The sequence below is a fragment of the Schistocerca serialis genome, chromosome 9, assembly GCF_023864345.2.
Source record: "Schistocerca serialis cubense isolate TAMUIC-IGC-003099 chromosome 9, iqSchSeri2.2, whole genome shotgun sequence".
In the NCBI taxonomy this organism is placed as follows: domain Eukaryota; kingdom Metazoa; phylum Arthropoda; class Insecta; order Orthoptera; family Acrididae; genus Schistocerca; species Schistocerca serialis.
Genome location: NC_064646.1, coordinates 10,712,397 through 10,737,168, shown reverse-complemented (window position 1 = coordinate 10,737,168; position 24,772 = coordinate 10,712,397). Strand labels below are relative to the sequence as shown.

Here is a 24,772-nt window from a genome sequence, read left to right as displayed (position 1 = left end):
GAGTATCCTGCTTTGTAATATGAGCATCCACTTTACAGTGTAAGTAATGAAATACATTCTCTTCCATTTGTAAGTAATCTATATAAGATTTGACGGCCTCCATTGCAACTCTCGTAACAAATTTTGCTGAGTGCTGTTATTATCTCCACGTAAAATCCATGGCTTCTCTCAAGTATGTTTCCTTTTTCTCAGGTCTTCTCTTCCCAATGCACACACAATGCAGTAGTGGTACAAGTAACTGAAGCGCATTATAAGAAGTTGTTGTTTCCAGAATGAAAATTTCACTCTGCAGCGAAGTGTGCACTAAGATGAAGCTCCTGGCAAATTAACACTGTGTGCCGGACCTAGACTCGAACTCGGAACCTTTGCCTTTCACAGGAGAGCTTCTGTGATGTTCTGTGATGTTTGGAAAGTAGGAGACATGATACTAGCGGAAGTAAGGCTGTGAGGAGTGGCTCTGAGTCGTGCTTGGGTAGCTCAAATGGTCGACCACTTTCCCACGAAAGGCAAAGGTCTTGTGTTCGAGTCTCAGTCCCGCACACAGTTTAATCTGCCAGAAGTTTCAGGAGTTGTTGTTGTCCGCCATCTTGAACTTTGTTGAAAAATATGACAGTGTAATACCCTTTTTAGCGTCACGTGAAATATCTTTGCCAAAAAAAATTACGAATATTGATCATATTTCTTTATCAAAGAAATATGATAGTATAATACCGGCCTAATACGAATAAGGCAGTACACTAATTTCGGACTGCTATGTTGAATGGGGATGTAAAATTCCGACTTAAAAATCATTTTCTTTGTAACGGGAAACAAACTGATGCTGTGTTTCCATTGAAAGATCTGACGAGCAGATATCTGCCGAAACACCAGATAAAATGTGGCTGACACCCTGCATAAAAAGAAATGACTTGATTGACTGACTCACTCACCATCGCTCAGCCCAAATCGCTAAGGACAGAATCTTGAAATTTTCAGAGGGTGTTGATCTTATATTGTAGGCATCGTTCAAGAAGGAATTTTTCGGAATTCTGCCCCCTACGGGGATGAAATAGAGGCTGAAAGTTTTTTTGAAAATACATTTGTATTAAGGATATTTTGAAGCTAGAACTACAAAAATTTGTATTTGGTTTCTTGATCGGAAATAAATAAATACGTGTTTTAAAATTTTTGGATATTTATCTTCTATGTGGGCGAATTTTTTTTAAAAAAATCGTTATTAAAGAAATGTTAAAGCATTTTAAAGCTATGAAAATTGGTGTTTGACTTCTCAGTTCGAAATAAAAAAAAGGTGTTTTAGTGTGGTTTTTTTTAAGCATCAACCCATAAGGGGTGAAATAGGGGATGAAAGTTTTTACGGAAATATTTAATTGTGAAAGGATTTTTTAAGCTAAATCCTTGAAAATTTATGTTTGGCTTCTCAATGAGAAATTAAAAAAATGCGTCTTCCATTGGGTTTTGGAAATTCAGTCCCTGAGGAGGTGAAATAAGGGGTGAAACTTTTTACGAAAATATTTCGCTATTTTAAAAGTTTTTAACGTCGTATGTATGAAAATTGGCATTTGACTGCTAAAGAAACATGTGTTAGGTTATGAAATTTTCTATGGAAATATCACCACAAGAACTAAAACGCAATATTTTCAAAGACCTCAGACTCCAGCTACCAGAATCGCTTTTGATCAGAAGAGTGCGTTGAAACGATCATGCTACTATAGCCTTAACTAACATTTAGAAGATGCTGCTATTTGTGAACTACATAACATTCGATGAAAGAAAAACAAAACAAAAATCTGTGCAGACCATAAAGACTACACAAGTGAAACAGCGGGCGCTAAGCTGGTCTTTGATATTTTGCAAAATAGCGAAGGTCCAAAACGCTGGCCGAATCGTTAGTTTGAAATTCATGCAGCTGCTACTTTGTGGCAGAGGACCGCCACTCCAGTATTCCAAACCTTTGAGCTATGAGGACTAGTTTCACTGGTCAGAACAAATCTGATATCCTTGTTAGGTTGGCGACGGGGTCATTTTTCTGTTGGCGGATGCATACTGGGGGGCGTTAACAAAATTGTTGAGAGAGGAGCTCGTTATGTCAGCTGGTCCCAGTTCTTGGTTGTAGCAACTCGTTACACTTACTAGCGTGGGGTGTTGTGAGTCCATGTGCTGCTCTTGGTTGCAGCTATTGACTGCCCAACTCTTGTAGTGCAGCTCTGATCCGGAATACTACCATGAGCATTTCGGTTGTGACTTAATAGTGGTGCAACCGTTAGCATCCCGATCGGTAGGCGTGATAAAGTTAGGCATGTTTGCGCTGTAGGTAATTTGTGCTGACCCTGCCTGGGATTCACTCACCTCTCTTCTCTTGGCTACTAATCATTTAAGTTTTCAGTGTAGTCTCTCTCTCTCTCTCTCTCTCTCCCCCTCTCTCTCTCTCTCTCTCTCTCTCTCTCTCTCTCTCTCTCTCTGTAAACGGGGGCTAGACGAGTTATTAAGATGCTCGTTTATATTTCAACTAATCGTTTTATTTGCCTTGACCTGCAATAAGACATTTTCATGCCAGATTTGATTTAATTCCAGCTGGAATAGCCGTTTTTATATTGTAAGAGGTAATATCGCATTTCAGTGTGTTTATGGAACAAAGTATTAACATTTTTATCACATCTGACTGTCTCCCAATTTGTAGAATAGAGGAATATCAGATATATACAAATGAGAAAAAGACTGAGTAACCAACGAAAGTGTAACGCTCTACGAGTCAGGGAGTGGAATATCAGAAGTTTGAACCTGGAACAGAAGCTAAAAAATCTGAAAAAAGAAATGCTAAGGTCCAGTCTAGATACAGATAAAGCGTAATGGATTATTATATGGTAATATCAGCAAATTGTATAACGGTATAACGAGAGTAGGATTCGTTATGAATAGGAAGGCAGGGCAGAGAGTGAGCTGCTGTGAACAGTTCACTGGTAGGATTGTTCTCATCAGATTCGACAGCGAACCAACACCGACAACAATAGCTCAGGTTACATGCTGATATCACTAGCAGGAGATGAACAGACGGAGTAAGTATGTAAGGGTACTGAGGGGTAATTCAGTGCATAAAGGGAGATGAAAATCTAATAGTCCTGGAAAATTGGCATGTGGTTCTACGGGAAGGAGTATAAGAAAGGGTTACAGAAGAAAATAGGCTTGGTTGTAGGAATGAGGTAGAAGAAAGACTAATTGAGGTTTGCAATAAATTGAAGATGGTAATAGCGAATACTCTGTTCAATAATCACAAGAGGAGGAGGTATGCTTGGAAAAGGCCGGATAATGTGGGAAGATTTCAGTTAGATTACATCATGGTCGGACAGAGATTCTGAAATTAGATACTGGGTTGTAAGGCATATCCACGAGCAGAATTAGACTCAGACCACAATGTAGTAGAGACGAAGAGTAGGCTGAACTTTAAGAGGCTAATCACGAAGAATGAATATGCAAGTATATATGGAACTACTAACAAGGGAACCTCCCCATCGCACCCCTCTCAGATTTAGTTATAAGTTGGCACAGTGGATAGGCCTTGAAAAACTGAACACAGATGAATCGAGAAAACAGGAAGAAGTTGTGTGGAACCGTGAAAAAATTAGTAAAATATACAAACTGATTAGCCCATGCGCAAGATAGGCAATATCAAGGAGAATGTGAGCTCAGGAGCGCCGTGGTCCCGTGGTTAGCGTGAGTAACTGTAGAACGAGACGTCCTTGGTTAAAGTCTTCCCTCGACTGAAAATTTTACTTCTTTATTTTGGCAAAGTTATGATCCGTCCGTTCGTTTATTGACGTCTCTGCTCACTGCAATAACTTTAGTGTCTGTGTTTTGCGACCGCACCGCAAAATCGTGCGATTAGTAGACGAAAGGACATGCCTCTCCAATGGGAACCGAAAACATTTGATCGCAAGGTCATAGGTCAACCGATAACTCCACAGGAAAACACGTCTGATATATTCTATGTGACACTGGTGACGGCATTTGCGTCACATGACAGGATTGTGTTGTCGATCCACTTAACTTGTACACTTGGCGAATGGGTAAAAAGATTCTTCTACCTTGCCCGATTTAGGTTTTCTTGTGGATGTGGTAATCACTCCCAAAAAAGTGGTGAAAACATAAGAGTTTGTCACATAAACTAAAAATAAAAAATTAAACTTTTCAATCGAGGGAAGACTTGAACCTAGGACCTCTCGTTATGTAGCTGCTCTCGCTAACCACGGGACCACGGCTCTCCTTGACTCCCAGTGTCCTTGATGTTGCCTATCTTTGCATGGACTACTCAGTTTGTATATTTTACAAATTTTTTTCATAGTTCCACACAACTTCTTCCTGTTTTCTCGATTGATCTGTGTTCAGTTTTTCAAGGCCTATCCACTGTGCCAACTTATAACTAAATCTGAGGGGGGTGCGATGGGGAGGTTCCCTTGTAAGGAATGATGAGATATACTTGAAGTTCTCTAAGATTATAGATACTGCAATAAGGAATAGCTCAGTAGGCAGTACACTTGAAGAGGAATGGACATGTCTGACAAGGGCAATCACAGAAATTGGAAAGAAAAACATATTTACAAGGAAGGTAACTGTAAGAAACCATGGGTAACAAAACAAGTGAAAGAAGGAAGTACAAAAATGTTCAGGGAAATTCAGGAATGTGGAAATACAAGTCACTTAGGAATGAAATAAGTAGGAAGTACAAGGAAGCCAAAGCGAAATAACTGCATGAAAAATTTGAAGAAATCGAAAAAGAAATTACTGTTGGAAGAAACGATTCAATGTACAGAAAGTCAAAACTCCCTCCAGTGAAATTAAAAGCAAAGGTGGTAGCATTAAGAGTGCAATCGAGAGCATAGAGCACGTAAGTGGGAAGAAAATATTGAAGGCCACTTTGAGGGAAGGACTTATCTGTTGAGGAGGACTTGTCTGATGATATAGTAGAAGGAGAAACAAGAGTCAGTAGGAAAGAGAAAGGGTATCCATTATTAGAATCAGGATGTAAAAGAGCTTTGGTGACTTAAGATCAAATAAGGCAGATGAGGTAGATAACATTCCATCAGAATCTGTAAAATCATTGGGGGAATTGGCAACACTATTCACATCGGTGTGTAGAATGTATGAGTCTGGTAATATACTGTCAGACTTTTGGAAGAATATCAACATAATCCCAAACACAGCAAATGGTGCCAAGTGCGAGAATTATCAGATTAACAGTTCATGCATCCATGGTACTGACAAGATTAATAGACAAAATAATGGAAAAGAAAATTGAGGATCACTTAGATGACGATCGGTTTTGGTTTAGGAAAGGCAAAGGCACCAGAGAGGAAGTCTGACGTTGCAGTTGATAATGGAAGCAAGACCAAAGTAAAATCATGACACCTTCATAGGATTTGTCGACCTGGGAGAAACGTTCGACAATTCCGAGAAAAATAGGGGTAAGCTATAGGGAGAGATGGATAATATACAATATGTACAAGAGTCAAGAGGAGATAATAAGAGTGGATGACCAAGAATGAAGTGCTCGGATTAAGAAGAATGTAAGACAGGGATGTAGTCTTTACCCCTACTGTTCAATCTGTATAATGAAGAAGCAATGATGGAAATAAAAGAGAGGTTCAGGAGTGGAATCAAAATTTAAGTTGAAAGGATATCATTGATACGTTTCACTGATGACATTGCTATCCTGAGTGCAACTGAAGAAGAATTACACATTATGCTGAATGGAATGAACAATCTAATGAGTACAGAATGTGGATCAGGACTGATGGTCACAAAGTAGGTGAAGTTAAGGAATTCTGCCACCTACGCAGCAAAATAACCAATGATGGACAGAGCAAGAAGGACATCGAATGCAGAATAGCCCTGGCAAAAAGGGCATCCCTGGCCAAGAGAAGTTTACTAGTATCAAACATCGGCCTTAATTTGCAGAAGAAATTTCTGACAATGTACGTTTGGAGCCCAGCTTGTGTAGAAGTGAAGCATGAACCGTGGGAAAATTGGAACAGAAGAGAATCGAAGCATTTGAGACGTGGTGGGCTGATAAGGTAAGGAATGAGGAGGTTCTGTGAAGAATCAGAGAGGAAAGGAATATGAGGAAAACACTGACAAGTAGATGGGACAGGATGATAGGATATGAAGCTGTAGAGGGTAAAAAATGTAGAGGACAGCTAGTGTCTTTTCTTGCAGTTACAGTTAATGTTCTTCCAGCTAACATGTCGATTACTTTTGTTGTCCATCAGCATGGAATAAGTTGTAATGATTTATAAAGTAACCCACGCTTCCAAACCAGTTCAAATGTGCAACTTACTTATAGATCGATGAAAGCAACTGATGTTTTCTGCTTCATTTGATATCCTGCTTCAATGAATTATGTTTATGCTAAAATTTGACCAGTGCAGCTTCATTCTGGTCAGAAGCCATCTTGCTCAATGGGAAGGTTCTGTAAGACCACTGGACATCCGATTGCACGACTTCATTCGAGGAACTTAGAAATAATGCTCAATAGTGTCATAGGGCAATAGTTCTTTGGCTGGTCTGATGAGTTGCTGGGATTGTGTATTGTTATGATTGTTGGTTGCTTCATTTTTTTGAAAGATTGAACCAGCTTTAATGTCAGAGACGAAACTGCCAGCCATCTTTTTGCATAGCTCTCACGATGCAGAAGAAATTCAGGACGTATTCCATCACTTCCAGATGTCTTTCCAGGATGTAAAGTTTTAAAAACAGCAGAAATTTCAGATGCTCAGAGAGGTCTGACAACTTAGATTGCTCTTTAGCACTCTTTTTTTAGCAGTGTAAGTTTGTGTCTGAAGTAGCCTGTATGAGTTTTATCCCTTGGCGCTCTGAATGTACCCAGTAAATATGATACAGTCCCATTAGCTGATACACCAATGTTGTTCCTTACTTTTATTTCATTCCCACCCAACTTCCTTAGTAATGATCACACTTCTCTACTTATTCGAAAACTCAGTGACTCAGCGGTCTCTTTCCACTTAATATAACTGGCTGTATTGAGGTTATGAAGCAAGTTATCCATTATCTCTGGGTCACCACTTTTTAGAAATTCATGATACTCTTTCATGTTACTTTCATTCCACCCTGGAATATATTGCTTGTGGTAGCCCCTTGGGGTTGCCTTGTTTCCTATACTTATCATAACTCTAACAAGTCTCTCACAGCTATTTACTTTGGAGAAAATCCAGTCAAAACATTTGTCCTATTTTTTAACCAGTATACTTCAGATCAAACAAATTATGCAGTAAATGACAGAGAACCATCATAGTTGCAATATTGATTTCTTTTACTATCTGATGATTAGTTTTGAGGCTAAATTCATTGTCAGATCATCCCAAAAACCAGAAACCAAGTATTAATCATTTTGTACATTACAGACTGTGACACAGTACAAAGATAACTGATAACGATTGGTACATTCCAGTAAGCAATGCAGTAACATACATTATGACGGCCACATGAATTGTCATTGCAGTCAAGCACATCTTTAGTATAAATCAGTACATGGCTGAACTTCATTCACCTAACTAAGATATCAAAGTGTGGAAGATATTAGTGAGACTTGGGTAGGAGGTACTTATTTGAACTGTAGTGTCTATATGTATTTTACATCTATGTTTTTCTCGTTTTTCAGTTATTTATAAAATGGTCGACCACACATGTGGTAACAAGCATTACAAAATAAATACTTCAGAGACAAGCAAAAGCAAGAAGATATTTAAGTTGCAATTTATGATGGAAGCAAAGAGGCATCTGTACATCGTCATTCCAGCACCATACTCAGCAAATCAATGAAAGAAATTCTGAACATCTTGGCAAAGCTAGTAATAGAAAAAAACAAATCTTAAGAATACCAACTAACAGAATCATGAACAAACTTGAAAGACAATAGGATATGACATGTAAGATAGAAAATTAGCCCATAACCGCACAGTAAGGTATAAAACCATTATGTTGAACTGGATATAAAATAGTGGTACATCTGCCTTTAAGAACATGGTAACAGAGTGCTATACTCATAAAAAAGAGCATATATTCATAAATGACGTAAATCATCGTAAATGTACGTTTTTCCACAGTGTGGATGTCTGTTCTTTTACCTTACAAAAATGCGTTAGAGCAGAAATCAATACTAAAACATTAAAATATTAATGCAACAGTGTATTTTAATAGAAGTTCAATGTTGTACAAACAAAGTTATCTATGCTACTGACTATGAACCCATAAAACACCACTCTCAATTTAGTTGTCTAGCATCAGAAAAAAACTGATAGTTTTCTCCTGTGGCAAATAAGTAACAGATGGGCAAATTAGTATAACCAACCAAATTGATGAACCACAGGAATGGATACATATCATATTAATGAACCCACTGCAGTCTAGTATTGCAAAGCGCAGAAATAATCTGAATTGTAGTAATAAATGCCAGACCTCGATTGAGTGTGGTGATTGTTAAAACGTCAGAGTATGGCTGGATGTTATGATACCAGAATGACCTGTGGAGCCCAAGAGGTAGCTGGAGATTTCTATATAACAATTACTTTTAGTTCTCCAACTTTTACTGTAATTTCTTGAATGTCATTGATATCAGATACAAGGTATAGTTATGCATTCTTGACTGTTAATTGTACATAAGTTACCACTCCATAAGCATGATAGTACGTTGCTCCTATTAAGTCACAATATAACACCACTGTTCAATCAGTCACCTAATTTATAATTTTTATTGGCATTTATATTTTCTTGTAATGTAAATGTCATACACAAAGACTATTTGGAAAGTATGATATGTGTGATGTTAGAGTGCTTTGCTAATGGATATTTGCAACTTATGTAAAGAACTATATCAAATGTATAATTTACTAAACAATAATTTGTCATGGCTTACTGAAGTGTCATGTAAAAGATCGAGTGCATTTGTACTGTACAGAAGTTACTATGGGAATCATAAAAGATGGCTTGGGTTATGATGTGCTACATGCAGAGCGAGCTGGAATGAGAGGACACAGTCTGTATTCAGCACTGAAAGAGGCAACATTCGGATGGAGCAAGTTATGCCTCACATGGAAACTGTTACACAATAGCGTTGAATGAAGACTGTTGAATTATTAAGGCTTCAGTACAAATCGTTGGGCAATGATACACATATTAAAATGACGACAAGAATTGATTAGTCCATCTTCAAGAAACTTTTGCACTGTACCATAGTTAGTGTAGCTGGCATTACTATCTGCCACATCCAACGCCTAAAGCCAACAGGCTATGAACTGCATAATTTGAAAAATTAGGAGTGTGAACCATTAATTCAAAATTAACTTTTTTCTGAATAATTATAGTGTTGAACATAAAATTTGAGTCACTCTGTTATTTTATTCCTAATCATTCACCTATAGAGGGTCCTTTCCTGGTATTCGATTATTCAGAGTGAACCTCTTATAAAAACATTTGAAGTACCTTAACCAGTATGTACAGTTACAAATTTTCATCTTTAAATCAATTTCTGAAAATAATTGTTGTGAACTAACTTTTAAAGTGAAGGTAGAAGTATTGTATGATTTGTATAGTAGAAGTTCAGAAGTGAAATTTTGCTGAAGTCCTGAAGTAGATGTTCTCAGACAAATTTAATGATTTTAATATTCTTACTCTGCCAGCGGCCATACCGCAGTGGTAACACCAATTCCCATCAGATCAACAAAGTTACGTGCTGCCGGGCTGGGCTCACACTTGGATGGGTGACCATCCTGTCTGCGGGCGCTGTTGGCAAGTGAGGTGCACTCAGCCCTTGTGAGGCAAACTGAGGAGCTACTTGATTGAGAAGTAGCGGCTTTAGTCTCGGAAACTGACATACAGCCGGTAGAGCAGTATGCTGACCACAAGCCCCTCCATATCCTCATTCAGTGATGCCTCTGAGCTGAGGATGACACGGCACCTGGTCAGTACCATTGGGCCTTCATGCGCTGTTCCATAGGAGGAATATTCGACTCTCTTTGTGGCAATAAGTAAAGTGAAAGCGAGTAAATAAGTTTTGAATAAAGTAAAGATAAAAATGAAATTCAGTAAAGCACAGAGACTTATAAAAAGAAATTTGCATCTGTGGCTCAGTAACACTGTTGCATAAAAATACACACCCTACTTTTGACATTTGAAAGATCATTTGTAAAGAGAAAGTTATAAACAAAGTGTCTTAATAAATTAAATGTGTTTATTATGCTATCCGAATATTTAAGTATCTAATCTGTTGATAGTGGAAAATGCAAACATAGAAGTCCCCTCTGGATAAATTTATTTTACCACATAGTGATGATTAAATATCCATGAACTTTCTAGATCAAAAGTTTGTATGTATGTGGGTGTAGTAATTGGAAGTTTACTGTGTCTTTCTCAGAACTGTACCCTGAAAGCATACGAGGGCTATCTACAAACTACATTACGTTTTCGAATTAAAAATAAATAAAGTATTGGAAATTTTTTTTATTATATACAGATGAAAGCCACACTTAAATACTTCTTTTCTACATAGTTGCCATTTAAATTAAGTCACTTATCGTAGCGATGGACGAGCTTGGAAATTCCTTCGTCGCAAAATTCGGCCGCCTGCGCCTTCAAACACGTGGTTACCTCTTCTTAAAACTGTGCGTCATCATCAAAACGCTGCACAGCCAACCACTTCTTCATTGCTGGGAATAAGTGGAAGTCGCTCGGTGCCAGGTCGGGACTGTACGGCGGATGAGGAAACAACTCCCACTTAAAAGATTCGAGAACTTCACGAGTGGCATTTGCCTTGTGGGCCCGGGCGTTGTCGTTAATCAGCAAGATCTTTGAGCCCAACTTTCCCCTGCGCTTGTTTTGTATTGCTCTTCTGAGGTTGTGCAGAGTTTGGCAATACCTTTGAGAGTTTATTGTAGTTCCTCTCTCCAGGAAATCCACAAAAATCACATCTTTTCTGTCCCAAAAGACAGTCGCCATCACCTTCCTTGCCGACATTGTCTGCATGCATTTCATGGGTTTTGGGGATGAATTTGTGTGCCCCCACTCCATTGACTGCAATTTTGTCTCGCAGTTCACATGTTTAACTCATGTTTCGTCACCAGTAATGATGCGATCGAGTAATGAGTCACCACCTTTCTCGTAAGCGTCCAAAAACGTTAACGCTGCAGCCGTTCGCTGATTTTTGTGAATCTTTGTCAAGATTTTTGGTATCCATCTTGCACAAGACTTGTGATAATGATTTCGTGCAACAAACTTCGTGAAATTTGTGGAAAGCTCATAGAGAGTTCCGTTATTGTGAAATTACGGTTTTCACAGAGCACAGCATCGACTTTTTCGACAAGTTCGGCAGTCACTATGCTGGGTCTTCCACTTCGCTCTTCGTCGTGAACGTTAGTTCGGCCATTTTTAAATTTTATGACCCATTGACGCACTCCACCTTCAGTGATTATGTTGTCCCCATACACTTCATAAAGCTGGCAATAGATTTCTATCGGTGTACAGTTTTTTGAAGTCAGAAACCTTATTACAGCACACACTTCACACTTCTCAGCATTTTCAATTAACGCTGACATTTCAAACTGTCACAGTAACTCAACGGAGTACAGCACGAACCTCTCACTAGCACGGCAGGATGCCGACTGATCGGCGGAATACCATGACACCAAGATGGCCGCGCTAGCCCCGCCCCTAACGGACACAAACGAAAACGTAATGTACTTTGTGGACAGCCCTTGTATTTATTTGTGAAATTAAGTTTGGGAACAATAGGAAAATAGGCCTAATTTACTTTTTCTGCTTTTCTAGAACTTAACCATTTCTTTGCCGAGATAGGCTGGTGACCACAAATCCATTAAACAGATCATTTAATGAACTTGGTACAGAAAGGTCGTAGATTCAGTATTATCCAATTTTACTGCATTTCTTTCCAACATCTAAGGAACTCTTAGGAAAAGGAACTAATAGCTCATTTCCATATGCATTAGCCATACATCAGGTCAGATCCAGTAAAAGGGTTAGCATTATACAACACTTGTATACTATATGCACAATCCTCTGATAGTGTTATGCTATTTCTCACAAGCCATTACTGCACGGTCCCTGTCAGGTTAAGGAGTGTTCATACTGACCGTTGTGGCATTTCAAGTCAGTTCAACTCACATGGTCTCAACTCGCATGACTGTTCTCAACCGCCTTTTTTTTCTCTTTCGCGGGAATTGTGATTTTTTCAAGATGATTTTCAATTGTTTTTACACACAAAGTGTACATAAACAATACGATAGCTTATATATGTGGATGCTGTAGTCCACATTTGTACAAAAACGACGATTATTGAATGTAGATGGTTTGCAGCTTGCAGGGATAACTTGTATATTAGAGAAAGAAGACCGATGTGCAAAACAAAGCAAGGAAAGAGTGTGGGTCCGAAAAATTTGATTATGTGGTGCAGTAGGGGTATTTCACACACTATACAAAGTGTTTGAGGAAGAGGAATCTACATTTTTTTTTTAGAAAGTTGAAGTATCAGTTTCTTTTTATTTATCAAACTGCATGCAGAATTACTAAAAGAAACACAGTATTATGAGCTGCCATTGAATCCCATAAAAAATTAGTTTCTTTAAGGTTAAATTTAGTTGCCAGTCAACTGCAAAATTTTGTACAATAGTTATATCTACCTAAATATCTTTTCCCTATAGGTTTAGTAGATCAAGTGCCTTAAGCTGCGTTTACACTAGCAAGTCGCTTGCAGAAGTTATTGCTGCAAGTTATTGGTAGCCGCTTGCGGCTGTGTTTACACAGCAGCGCAAGAATTAAGCAAGATTCTTCCGCAAGTTCTTTGGCAAGAAACTTGCATCAACACCTTGCTGATACTGTTTACATATGCTTTCATTACCACTACGAGTGTCAGCCGAAGTGTAAAATGACAAGTAGGTGGGTGAGATATGCTGCAGCTCTTGCAATTGTAATGCAAAACGTGAAAAAGAAAAAGAGAAGTATTTTTGTTAGAGAGTAGATAAAGAAAAGATCTCAAAATAGTGCCTGTAATAACCTTTTGCAAGAACTTAGTATCGAGAGCATGGATACTTTTGCAGAATGTCCTCAAATGATCCTCAGTATTTGTTGATGTTAATAGCGCCCGTCATATCAAAACGAGACACAAACTTCGGTACTGCTATTTTAGCAAAGGAACGTTTGCTAGTCACTCTATGATTTACAGCTACCGGTGAGCTACGAATAAAATAGGCATTTCATTTATTTATGTGAAAGATACAACCAAAAAAGTTTGACTTTTGAAATCTTTTCTTTGTAGGAGACTCATACAAGTCCCTAATGTACTTGTTTCATATTCCCGTCTGCACGATTTCTCTGATCGTACCCGATGTATGTAGAGCCTTTTTTAACATCTTGAAAAGGGAAAATTATTTGAAGGTATGTGAAAACACAACAATGAAATTAAATTTTTATTGAAATAAACTGCATTTTACAGAATGATATGCTTATAAAAATGTTTCTTTTTTTCTAATGCTCGTAAAATGGAAAGTGAAAAGCTAAGCAAATAGAACATGTAATAATTACACATCGTCTTTTTCTAGACTCCTAAAACAATAAGCGAGTGGATGCAGGTGGCAAAGGGGTTGTGTCTTCAAGTTATGCTACTTCCTATGTACTTCTTTTATAGATGTGTCGAATATCGACGAGATTTCATTTAAAGCGCTCATCTTCTTCACTTTATCCTTAAAGTCTCGGTTACGCACGTTCCGTATTTCGGGGTAGCTCTCCACGGCTTCAATAAAATGTTCTGTATTCTGCTTCATCCATTCCCGTTTCTCCTCCATTTCTGACATTTGTTTGCATATAATACGTAAGATGGTTGCATAAAGTTAAGTCACCACATTAAGTAAAATGTTAAATATGAATGTTATGCAGACAACATACTTACTATAACTTGCGCTTCCTACTTGCAGGAAATAGAAATAAATTCTAAATGCTGCAAGTTACTTGCAGATACTTCTTGCGTGGTGTTCACACTGGAAGCGGAAAACGTGCAACGAGTCACTTCCGCAATAAATTGCTACAGTCGCAAGTCGACTTGGCGATATGTTTACACTCGCAAATCGCGCGGCAAGTTCCTCCGCGCAAGTAAATTGCTGCAATAACTTGCTAGTGTAAACCGAGCATTATTTGCACTGGGATTAGCTAGTAAAACCACATAAATATTGACCACTGATGCTTGCAAAACTGTTTCACACACAATTCGGAGAGCTGCTTAACAATCAATAGGCCAGCCACATATACATATTTAAACAAACAACTTGCAGTGTCTAAAGGTTTCAGTGCATTTATTTTTTTTTAACACTAAAAATGCCTGACAACATACAAATAAACTCCACCTACTAACTAGTCTTATTCTGTCGTTATTCATTATAAATTTTAACAAAAGAAGTAATGAAACGAAACAATGTATAGCAAATAGCAAATAACGAACAACAAACAACTGATGTCAACCACGAAAACCGCGACGAAACGAAATGTAGAGATCTGCCCATCGCCGTATATCGGGAAGAAATGTGCTTGTGGGTCACGTAATCAGCAACCGACGGATGAAGTCAGCCGTCAAAATTTTCCTCCAGAGAAACGTTGACGGCGCCGTGACGTGACCTGACATGACGGGATGGCCAGTGTGGATGCCGCCTTTCGAAATGCATTGAAGAATATTTTGAAGTGACGTGACGCGACGGCCAGTGTGTATTGGCCTTGATCTGGTGGTGGGAGCATGCATAGTTTTTGTTGTCCGGGGGAAAAACGGCTTCTTTAATCGAAATAGATCGATATTCCAAAGATGTTACCAACTTCATTACCAAGTGTGTTATAACTTTGCAGATACAAAGCTAAGTCGACTGACAGCTGAGAAGTGAAAAGCACGAAAAGTGCAAATTTAAGATATAAAGATGACAGCACAGTAAGATAAAAAGTGTGAAGATGGCAACGTCCGTTGGTATGGAAGGGTGGGAAGGTTAGAAAAAGAAAAGGAAAAAAAATCTGCGTTTGACTACATCGTTTTTTGTTGGATCACAAGCATGTTAACTCCCTATAATGACAAACCGCTATGAAAGTTGCGTGCGGTTCTGTGCGTTTGTTATTGTCCACGTCATTGGGCGGTGACGATTTGCTAATGATTATGTGAATAATTCGGTCCTAATTTTTAAACCGATTTCGGTTACAAAAGAAATATATGCTGTTATGTTATGACGTTCGAGCTTCAGTATGCGAAAATACGGCTTTCAGGAGTGGTAGCATTTTAGGGAACTCTACTGCGTTAACAACTGTTCCAAATTCTAACAATTACATACATCGCGATTTAGGATTGTATAGAGAGAGAAAAAGATCTTGTATAAAATATGGATATCGTATTTCTGTCTCTACTTTGTCAACTTTCTAGCCGATTATAATGTGACAATAACAGTATAAACATTAGCTTAGAAGGGCATAAAATGTATATTATGCACAAGATAACCTGCGTTATTTGTTTTTGTAGTGTGAAGTGACAGTCATTCTGAAGAATTTCCATGTTTCTTTCTATTTCTCAGATCTACGGAAACAAGCACGGCAGCTTGAAAATGAGATTGACCTCAAACTCGTTTCCTTCAGCAAGCTTGGAACAGGAGTTGGGGGCCATGGTTTCAAGTCTGAAAGGTACTGGCCAAACACAATGTTGTATTTATTACTCTATAATTAGAGATAAACTACTCAGCATATCTCTGTTTGCTTTGTATCTGCACCAGTGCCAGTGCGGGATGGAAAAGGATAGGCTATCAGAGTAATTCACAGCAGTTACAAAACTGAAAACTATTGTTTGGGGTGGGGGAAGAGGGATACATATGGACTGCCATGAGTTATTTTACTTTTTATTTGTTGTATGTCAGGCAGATAGTTTCAGCAAGAAGTTGAATCATGATATGTGCATCAAGTTCTTAGAAGTTCACAATGAAGTATTATTATTATTATTCCATAACATCATGAGATCTGAAGTAAAAGTTAGATGAGCTGATTGTGTAGTTAGAGGTGATGAGGAATTGGAAGAGATAGATATCTTGTACCTGGCCAACATCACAGGAATAGAACACTATCATATTAGTGATTGTAAGCTGTGATCTTCTATATGCAAAGTCTGTTTTTGTAAGCACTGCAAAATTTGTTATAGATGAACACAGATAAAAATATTGTAACAAGTAGTCGTAGAAGATCAGCTTCCATATCATTGTGCTTGCAACTTTTACTGGCAAATAGGCCTATACTCTACGGCCCAGAGACCATTGGAAAAAATTTAAGCTCTGTAAAGTTCTGATTTGTTGTTGTCACTTGCCCGAAGAGATTCCATAAAATATTTATTGAGAAAGTAATCCGTAAACATTATCTGCTAAATCTCAATTTAGCAACAAATTTCCAATGTGTGTGTGGTTATAAGAAAAGATTCAAAATTCTCCAAGTTAACCCATACAGTGAGAAAAAGTGTTCACTAATTTGTTAATTTACTATCTTTCCTTGACAGACAATTGGTAAGCAAAAACTAGGACTATGTAGCTCAGAGATATTGTCATGCAAAACAGACTTTGAATGATGTCAAGGTTAAGGTTTAGAATACACACTGTGGAATGAAATGAAGTTTGTTAACCGAGTACATGCTAAAGAAGGGTCTAATATATTATTAGTTGAACATATTTTTCCCAAAAGCTACTGTTAATTCAGCAGATAACTAAAAATCTTAAAGTTCAGACAGAAAATGGAGATTTATCAAATTTCTAGGATAAGTTCTGTGGTATATACATGCCATACTCCAAAAATTGCTGCTATTCTTTTCAAAGTCAAAGAACTTCCAAGTGAGTCTTCCAGGGTCTCATTGTTTGATGGTAATCACTGTTTGTCATGCTGTTTGTGGCACCATATAGATATCACTGATTGTCATGTTGCTAGTGAATACTCCATTGCCGTGTAAGGTAATTTTTTTTTTTTTTTTTTTTTTTTGTCTGATCCTCCAGTAGTGCTGCAGCTGTGCCTCACAGTGCACTTACCTGCAGAACAGTCTTTGATTCGAATTACCTATTCTTGTTACTTCTGTAACCTTCAATAAAGACAAATTACAGCTGAGTACAGTACTGGAGGGGGGTGAAGAGGGGGGGGGGGAATTACCTTTGACTCCATAGCTTGTAAGATGCCTTGTATATAGTCAGTACCACGTCATGGGCCTTAAAAAGTTTTACTAAAGGAGCTGCAAGTATGGTAACAGAAATATATGATTTTGAAACTCGCAGCAAAATTTTTCCAATCCCACAGACTTTTTTACACAGTGACATTTAGATCCAAAGATGGGCATCAGACTAAGTCCTTAATTAGTTAATAATGTATGTTTGTGATTAATAATTTGGATTAAATACTAACAAAGAGATAGAGGGGCTGGCCAGTACTTACCTCAGCTCAGTACAGCCGATAGATACACATAAAACAGAACTGAAAACTTACATTCCTAGCTTTCGGAACTTTGTTCCTTCATCAGGGAGGAGAGAGGGGAAAAACGGGAAGAAGGGAAAGTGGATTCAGTTACACACAACCCAGGTTATGAAGCAACAGGGAAAGGTAAACAGGGAGGGTAGCAAGGATGAGGCATGGTTGTCAGAGAGAAGCCAAAGATATTCTACTGTAAGTACTGTGCCAGCTTCAAACCAAAGAGGATGCATACAGAAGTAAAGAGGTATATAGTATAAAGATAAACACAACTATGTAGGATGAAAAGATGCGTGAATGGCTAAAGAGGAAAGGGAAAGAGGAGAAGACTGAAGAGTGAATGGGAGTGAGGTTGTTTAACGTAGGTTCAGTCCAGGGGGATGGCGGGATGAAAGGATGTGTTGGAGTGCAAGTTCCCATCTCCGCAGTTCAGAGGGACTGGTGTTGGGTGGGAGAAGCCAAATGGCACATACGGTGTAGCAGGTTCCTAGGTCCCTAGAATTATGCTGGAGGGCATGCTCCGCTACTGGGTATTGGGCATCTCCTAGGCGGACAGTTCGTCTGTGTCCGTTCATGCGCTCAGCCAGTTTGGTTGTTGTCATGCCGATGTAAAAGGCTGTGCAGTGCAGGCATGTCAGTTGATAAATGACATGTGTAGTTTCACACGTAGCCCTGCCTTGAATTGTGTATGTTTTACCAGTAGCGGGGCTGGAGTAGGTGGTTGTGGGGGGATGCATGGGGCAGGTTTTGCAGCGGGGTCGGTTACAGGGGTAGGAACCACTGGGTAGAGAAGGTAGTCTGGGAATATTGTAGGGTTTAACAAGGATGTTACGGAGGTTAGGGGGGCGATGAAAGGCAACTCTGGGTGGTGTGGGGAGAATTTTGTCAAGGGATGATCTCATTTCAGGGGTTGACTTGAGAAAGTCATATCCCTGGCGGAGTAATTTGTTGATGTTTTCGAGGCCAGGATAATATTGGGTGACAAGGGGGATGCTTCTGTGTGGTCTGGGGGTAGGAACATTGTTGTTGGACGGGGAGGAATGTATTGCTCGGGAAATCTGTTTGTGGACAAGGTCTGCAGGATAGTTGCGGGAGAGGAAAGCACTGGTCAGGTTATTGGTGTAGTTGTTGAGGGATTCGTTACTGGAGCAGATATGTTTGCCACGAATACCTAGGCTGTAGGGAAGGGAGCGTTTGATGTGGAAAGGATGGCAGCTATCAAAGTGAAGGTACTGTTGTTTGTTTGTGGGTTTGATATGGACAGAGGTGTGGATGTGAGCTTCAACAAGATGAAGGTCAACATCCAGGAAGGTGGCTTGGGTTTTGGAGAAGGACCAGGTGAAATTCAGATTTGAAAAGGAGTTGAGGTTATGGAGGAAATTAAGGAGTGTTTCTTCACCATGAGTCCAGACCACAAAGATGTCATCTATAAACCTATACCAGGCCAGGGGAAGCAGCTGTTGGGTCTTCAGGAAAGCCTCCTCCACGCGGCCCATGAAGAGGTTGGCATAGGAGGGAGCCATCCTGGTTCCCATGGCCGTTCCCCTGATTTGTTTGTAGGTCTGGCCTTCAAAAGTGAAGTAATTATGTGTGAGGATGAAGCTGGTAAGTGTGATAAGGAATGAGGTTTTTGGAAGATCTTCGGGTGTGCGTTGGGAGAGGTAGTGCTCAAGGGCAGAGAGACCATGGGTATGTGGGATGTTTGTGTAAATGGATGTAGCATCTATGGTGACAAGAAAGGTTTCAGGTGGGAGAGGAGTGGGAATGGATTTGAGGCGTTCTAGGAAGTGGTTTGTGTCTTTGATGTAGGATGGGAGTCTGCGGGTGATAGGTTGTAGGTGCTGGTCTACCAGAGCTGAGATACGTTCGGTTGGGGATTTGAAGCCTGCTACAATGGGACGGCCAGGATGGTTCTCTTTGTGGATTTTGGGTAATAGGTAGAAGGTATGGGTACGTGGCTCAGGTGGAGTGAGCAAGTCTATGGAAGCCGATGTGAGGCCTTGTGAGGGACCTTGGATTTTTAGGATTTTTTGCAGCTCAGTCTGGATGGAGGGAATGGGATCCTGGGTAACAGCTTTGTAGGTTGAGGTGTCGGAGAGTTGACGCTGTCCTTCTGCCACATACTCCACACGGTCAAGTACCACAGTTGTGGAGCCTTCTCTCTCTGCAGTAGCATATAATGTACTGGGCATCCACAGTGAAAACATACTGGCATGTTGTCCTTCGTACTCCAAATGTCTGTTTTTCTATGGAACTTTTACTTTGTGTAGGAGTTGGTTGCACGTATGTTGGATGGTTGTTTGACGGCAGCGGCAGAAGATCAAATGGAGAGGTCCATCATTCAGGGTGTGTTCAACTGATGGTGCGGATTGGTACCAGATGTTAATAACCTCATCCTCAACGTCGTCCATTACCTCCTGATGTATGGAGTTGATGTTCGCGGCTTTAGGAGTCAAGGATCTCACAATTACTGTTTAACTGTTCTTGGAGAAAGTCATGCAAGAGCGGATCAAAAAATGCCAAATAAAGATAAATATTGAAAAAAAATATCAATCTTAATAGCACAGCATTCATAGATGATCTTGCATTAGTAGCAAATTTAAATAAAAGTAATTGAAAAAAATATTGGTAAAAACTGGACCACAAATTTTGTTTAAAGAAGAAAAGCAAATTGTGACAACCTTGAAGATTGAAACAACTACTATTTAACTGGACAATTCAGTATGAGAAAGCCTTGGCTGAAAGCAGAGCAACTAAACTGAAAGAAGCTCAATGAACACCTGACCAAACTGTAAGAAGAAACACTTAATAAATTCCTAATTCAATAATATGACACTGGGAGGCATTAAATATAACAACACATCAAACTGAAAACATGGATCAAAAGACAGCTTTGAGGAACAGAGAATGAGACTTGAGCTGAAAACATTTAAACAAAAACAGTACATCCTGATGAAGAAAGGTCAGCCAAGTCAGATTCGAGAGCAGAATAGGAAGCTGGGAAGTTGAAAAGTCAAATCCCTGCTTGGAAGACTTAATTCTATATGGATGGGTTCAAGTGCTCCAGTGTGGGCATATAGTATTTAAAAAAGGGGGGGGGGGGGGGAGGGGCAAGACGAGTCACCCCGAAATTAATCCCAAGTTAATGAAGGTGGTGGTTGATTAGACAGTTGAACGTGAATGTGCCAAAGAGCCATTTGCAACACACACCACCATTCACCCACCACAGGCAACAAACTGCAACATTAAAGGCAGAGCCATAAGTGAAACAACTAGCACTGCATACCAATAGGCATGGGTTCATTGCATTGCCCCCTCTGTAGCGATGACCATGATGACGTTGATGAGACACGTAAACAGACATAGCTGAACAGTCTGCAATGAGTATACCCAGTATCAAGTTTCTGAGCATGCATTACAGAAAAACTCACCTAAAACCTAAGTTCTTGTTACAGCATGTGAGCCATCCAGATTCTCTGGTGACAGATTTCGTGATTTTCAGAGATGAAACTTTCACATAAACAAATTCCTTCATTCTCTGTCTGTCATTCTTTCTTTCTTTCTTTATTCTTTCTGTCCTTACCTTTCTCCTGCTCAACCTCCATACTGCTCTTGTTGTTTCTCCAACAATGCCATATCGTGGTCCTGTCTTTGTTGTCTGTGACTCTTGAACAATATCCACAATAACATAAAATGTCTGAGCACAAAAGCATGTTGTGAAATTAATTTCTGTTTGCTTGTGACCACAATGCTGAAGTGTATAAGAAAATACAAAATTTAGACCTGGACTGTTACAGGATGTGTTCATCTACTTTCATTATTTTGGATTCCCAAGTAATAACACCTCACTATGCAGTCTGTCAGGGCATATTCATTCCTCTTAAGAGAACATTGTTGAAATGAGGGTGATGTCCTCTTAAGAGAAATGAATATGCATTGATGCAAATCATAGTTAGGTGTTATGTGGAATTAGTAGAATAGCCAGAATCATAATTGTGGATAAATGTATTTAGCCAACTAGCAGTCGAGCCCAAAAACTTCATTTTTAACATAACATATTTTAAATCTAAAACAAAACTGTTTCCAATGGACAAGTCCTATTACACAAAAAATATTGCTTAGATACTGATCGTAGAATAAGAAATTAAAAGAAACAACATACTCACTCTTATTTTTAAATTTAAATGTTATAATTCTTCAATTTCTCCCTGTGTATTAGTAGGAGTCTCCACAAGTATTATTATGTTAATGTCATCCTTTTTTTACTTTAAAAGTTTGTCTGGCTCTACAGATCTGAGGCTCATACAACACTTCATGCAGCTGTGATAGTACAGATCAGCCAGAAGATGTATAACATTGGAGACTGATGCAAGGAACTACATATTGTCTGTCATTATTGAGCTCACCATTGACAATGAACGTTTTTCAGGATATGGTATGAAGGTGCCCACTCTGACAGACATGTTCTTGGAATATGTCGTCGAGGCAATGGGCAAAATTTGCATGTTTGACAGTGTTATCTCAGACAAGGATTTTCAGTGAAGCAAGGCATTGGATCAAGAGCGAGAGCACTAAAGGCATAATGTTCACAATATTCCTGTCTTAACAAATAAAATGTCACGAAGTTCTCTACTTGAATCCATTGTGAGATTTTAAGATTGCTTCAGTTGAAACTAAAAGTAAGCAAGCTATATGCATGCCTGTGGATAACAATTTCAATCTCTCACTGTGATGTGAAATGAGTCAGCTTTTCTCAGTGTAAAATTTGTACAGTTGACCCCCCCCCCCCCCTCTCTCTCTCTCTCTCTCTCTCTCTCTCTCTCTCTCTCTCATGCCTGATTAGTTATATCTATATCTGTTAACACCAATACTATGATGTTCATGCTGTCATTCTTGTACTTATAAATGTTGTTATCCAGATACTGAGGAAACTTGAAAACAGGTTACTGTATGAATGATCAACTCAATAACTTTTACATCTTCATGATTACTCTGCAGTTCACAAATAAGTACCTGACCAAGGGCTCGTCAAACTATCTTCAAGCTATTTCTCTAATGTTCCATTCTTGAACAGCACGCTGCAAAAACAAACACTTAAATCTTTCTGTGCGAGCTCTGATTTCTCTTATTTTATTATGACGATCATTTTTCCTTATGTAGGTGGGCACCAACAAAATATTTTCACACTCTTGAGGACAAATTTGGTGATTGAAATTTCATGAGAAGATCCTGGCACAATGATAATTGTCTTTGCTTTAGTGATTGCCACCCCAATTAATGTATCCTATCTGTGGCTCTTTCTCTCCCATTTTGTGATGATACAAAATGAACTGTCCTTCATTGAACATTTTTGATGTCCTCCATCAATCCTGTCTGCTAAGGGTCCCACATCATGCAGCAGTATTCCAGAAGAGGGTAGACAAGTGTAGTGCAGGCAATCTTTTTAGTAGACCTGTTTCATTTTCTACACATTCTGTCAATAAATCACAGCCTTTGGATTGCTTTCCCCACAACATTATCTTTGTGATCATTCCTATTTAAGTTAATAATTGTAATCCCTAAGCACTTAGTTGAATTTACAGCCTTTAAGTTTGTGTGATTTATCCTGTAACCAAAATTTAGTGGATTCCTTTTAGTACTCATGTGGATGTCTTAGCACTTTTCAGTATTTAGAGTCAATTGCCTTTTTTGCATCATACAGATATCTTGTTTACCTTATTTTGCAAATTGTTTTGATCATGTGATGACTTTACAAGATAGTAAACAAGTGTCATCTGCAAACAATCAAAGAGGGCTGCTCAGATTGTCCCCTAAATCATTTATGTAGATCAGGAACAGCAGAGGACCTATAACACTTCCTTAGGGAATGCCAGATATTACTTCTTTTTTACTCTATTACTTTCCATTAGATACTACAAACTGTGATGTTTCTGACAGAAAATCATGAATCCAGTCCCATAACAGAGACGGGTGCACAATTTGATTAGTAGTCGCTTGTGAGGAATGGTGCTGACAGCCTTCTGGAAATTAAAAAAATATGGGGTCAATTTGACATCCTATGTTGATATCATTCAATACTTCATGAGAATGAAGATTTAGTCCTGTTTCAAAAGAATGATATTTTCTGTATGTCGATAACTCTTTTTCTTTGAGGTAATTCATAATGTTCAAACACAGTACATGTTCCAAAATCCTACTGCAGATTGACATGAATGATACTGGTCCTTAATTCAGTGTATTATTTGTATTTCCTTTCTTGAGTATTGGTGTGACTTGTGCAACTTTCCAGTCTTTAGTTATGGATCTTTTGATCAGCAAGCTAAGTATGGAGCTATTGTGTCAGCCTACTCTGAGAAGAACCTGACTCATATACAGTCTGGACCAGAGGCCTTGCCTTTCTTAAGTGATTTAAGTTGCCTCGCTACACTGAGGATATCTACTTCTAAGTTACTCATGTTGGCAGCTGTTCTTGATTCGAATTCAGGAGTATTTACTTTCTCTTCTGTCAGAAAGGATTTTTGGGAAAGTGTGTTTAGTAACTGTGCTTTAGTGGTACGTAACAACACTGTAAGTTAAGAAGAAACTGCATTTTAGTTTTGAAAGAATTTTCCTCAAATTCTTCAATTTCATGGAAGAACCTGTCACTCAAATTACTTTTAATTTGATGATGTGGAAATACTCAAATTTTAATTTCATATTTTGTTTCAGCATGGATACTGTACCACTTCTCAGTGGGGAGCATGTTTTCGAGACGATGGCCCTTGAGATAGAGCAACTATTAAATAAGGTTAGTAACATACAAAATTATCCATTGCTCAAGACACATTCTGAATGGTGGGTACAAGTTTATGAAATAGGTGGAAGCATTTGGAAATGTGAAATCACTCATGTTTCATGTACCCATTATAACACTTTATTCTAAATCTGATTAGACAGACCAAATAAACAAAAAATTATCATGGAAACAGCTACTTTGAAGAGGAAAAACCATTGTTGCCATCTCATTTGCACTAATTATATTTCAGCCACTTGAAAGAATATCTGTGACACACAGCAGCTATGTTGCCAATGCTACTATGCAGCTGTTTATTTTTACACTGTGTTGGTCGCATATTGGCGGACTAAGCACAACATTGAGTTGAAGGGTGACAACACAGGACTATCACTAAAACAATGTTTACAAATTCCAGAGGTCAGATTTGTGCTTGTGTCCCCGTCCATACAATGTGCCCCACTTGAGTGAAGCGTC

The 24,772-nt window shown here is 38.8% G+C and overlaps 1 protein-coding gene across 1 annotated transcript in view; it reads left to right on the top strand.

Annotated features, from left to right (window-relative positions):
• The first annotated feature begins 14,886 nt into the window (after positions 1-14,886).
• Positions 14,887-24,772, top strand: part of LOC126418593 (Golgi SNAP receptor complex member 1) — a 50,770-nt gene continuing 40,884 nt past the window's right edge. The window contains exons 1-3 of the mRNA XM_050085426.1: positions 14,887-15,037; positions 15,612-15,717; positions 24,232-24,310. Coding sequence (XP_049941383.1) covers positions 15,004-15,037; positions 15,612-15,717; positions 24,232-24,310 — 219 coding nt within the window. The 5' untranslated portion in view covers positions 14,887-15,003. The remainder of the gene's footprint in view (positions 15,038-15,611; positions 15,718-24,231; positions 24,311-24,772) is intronic.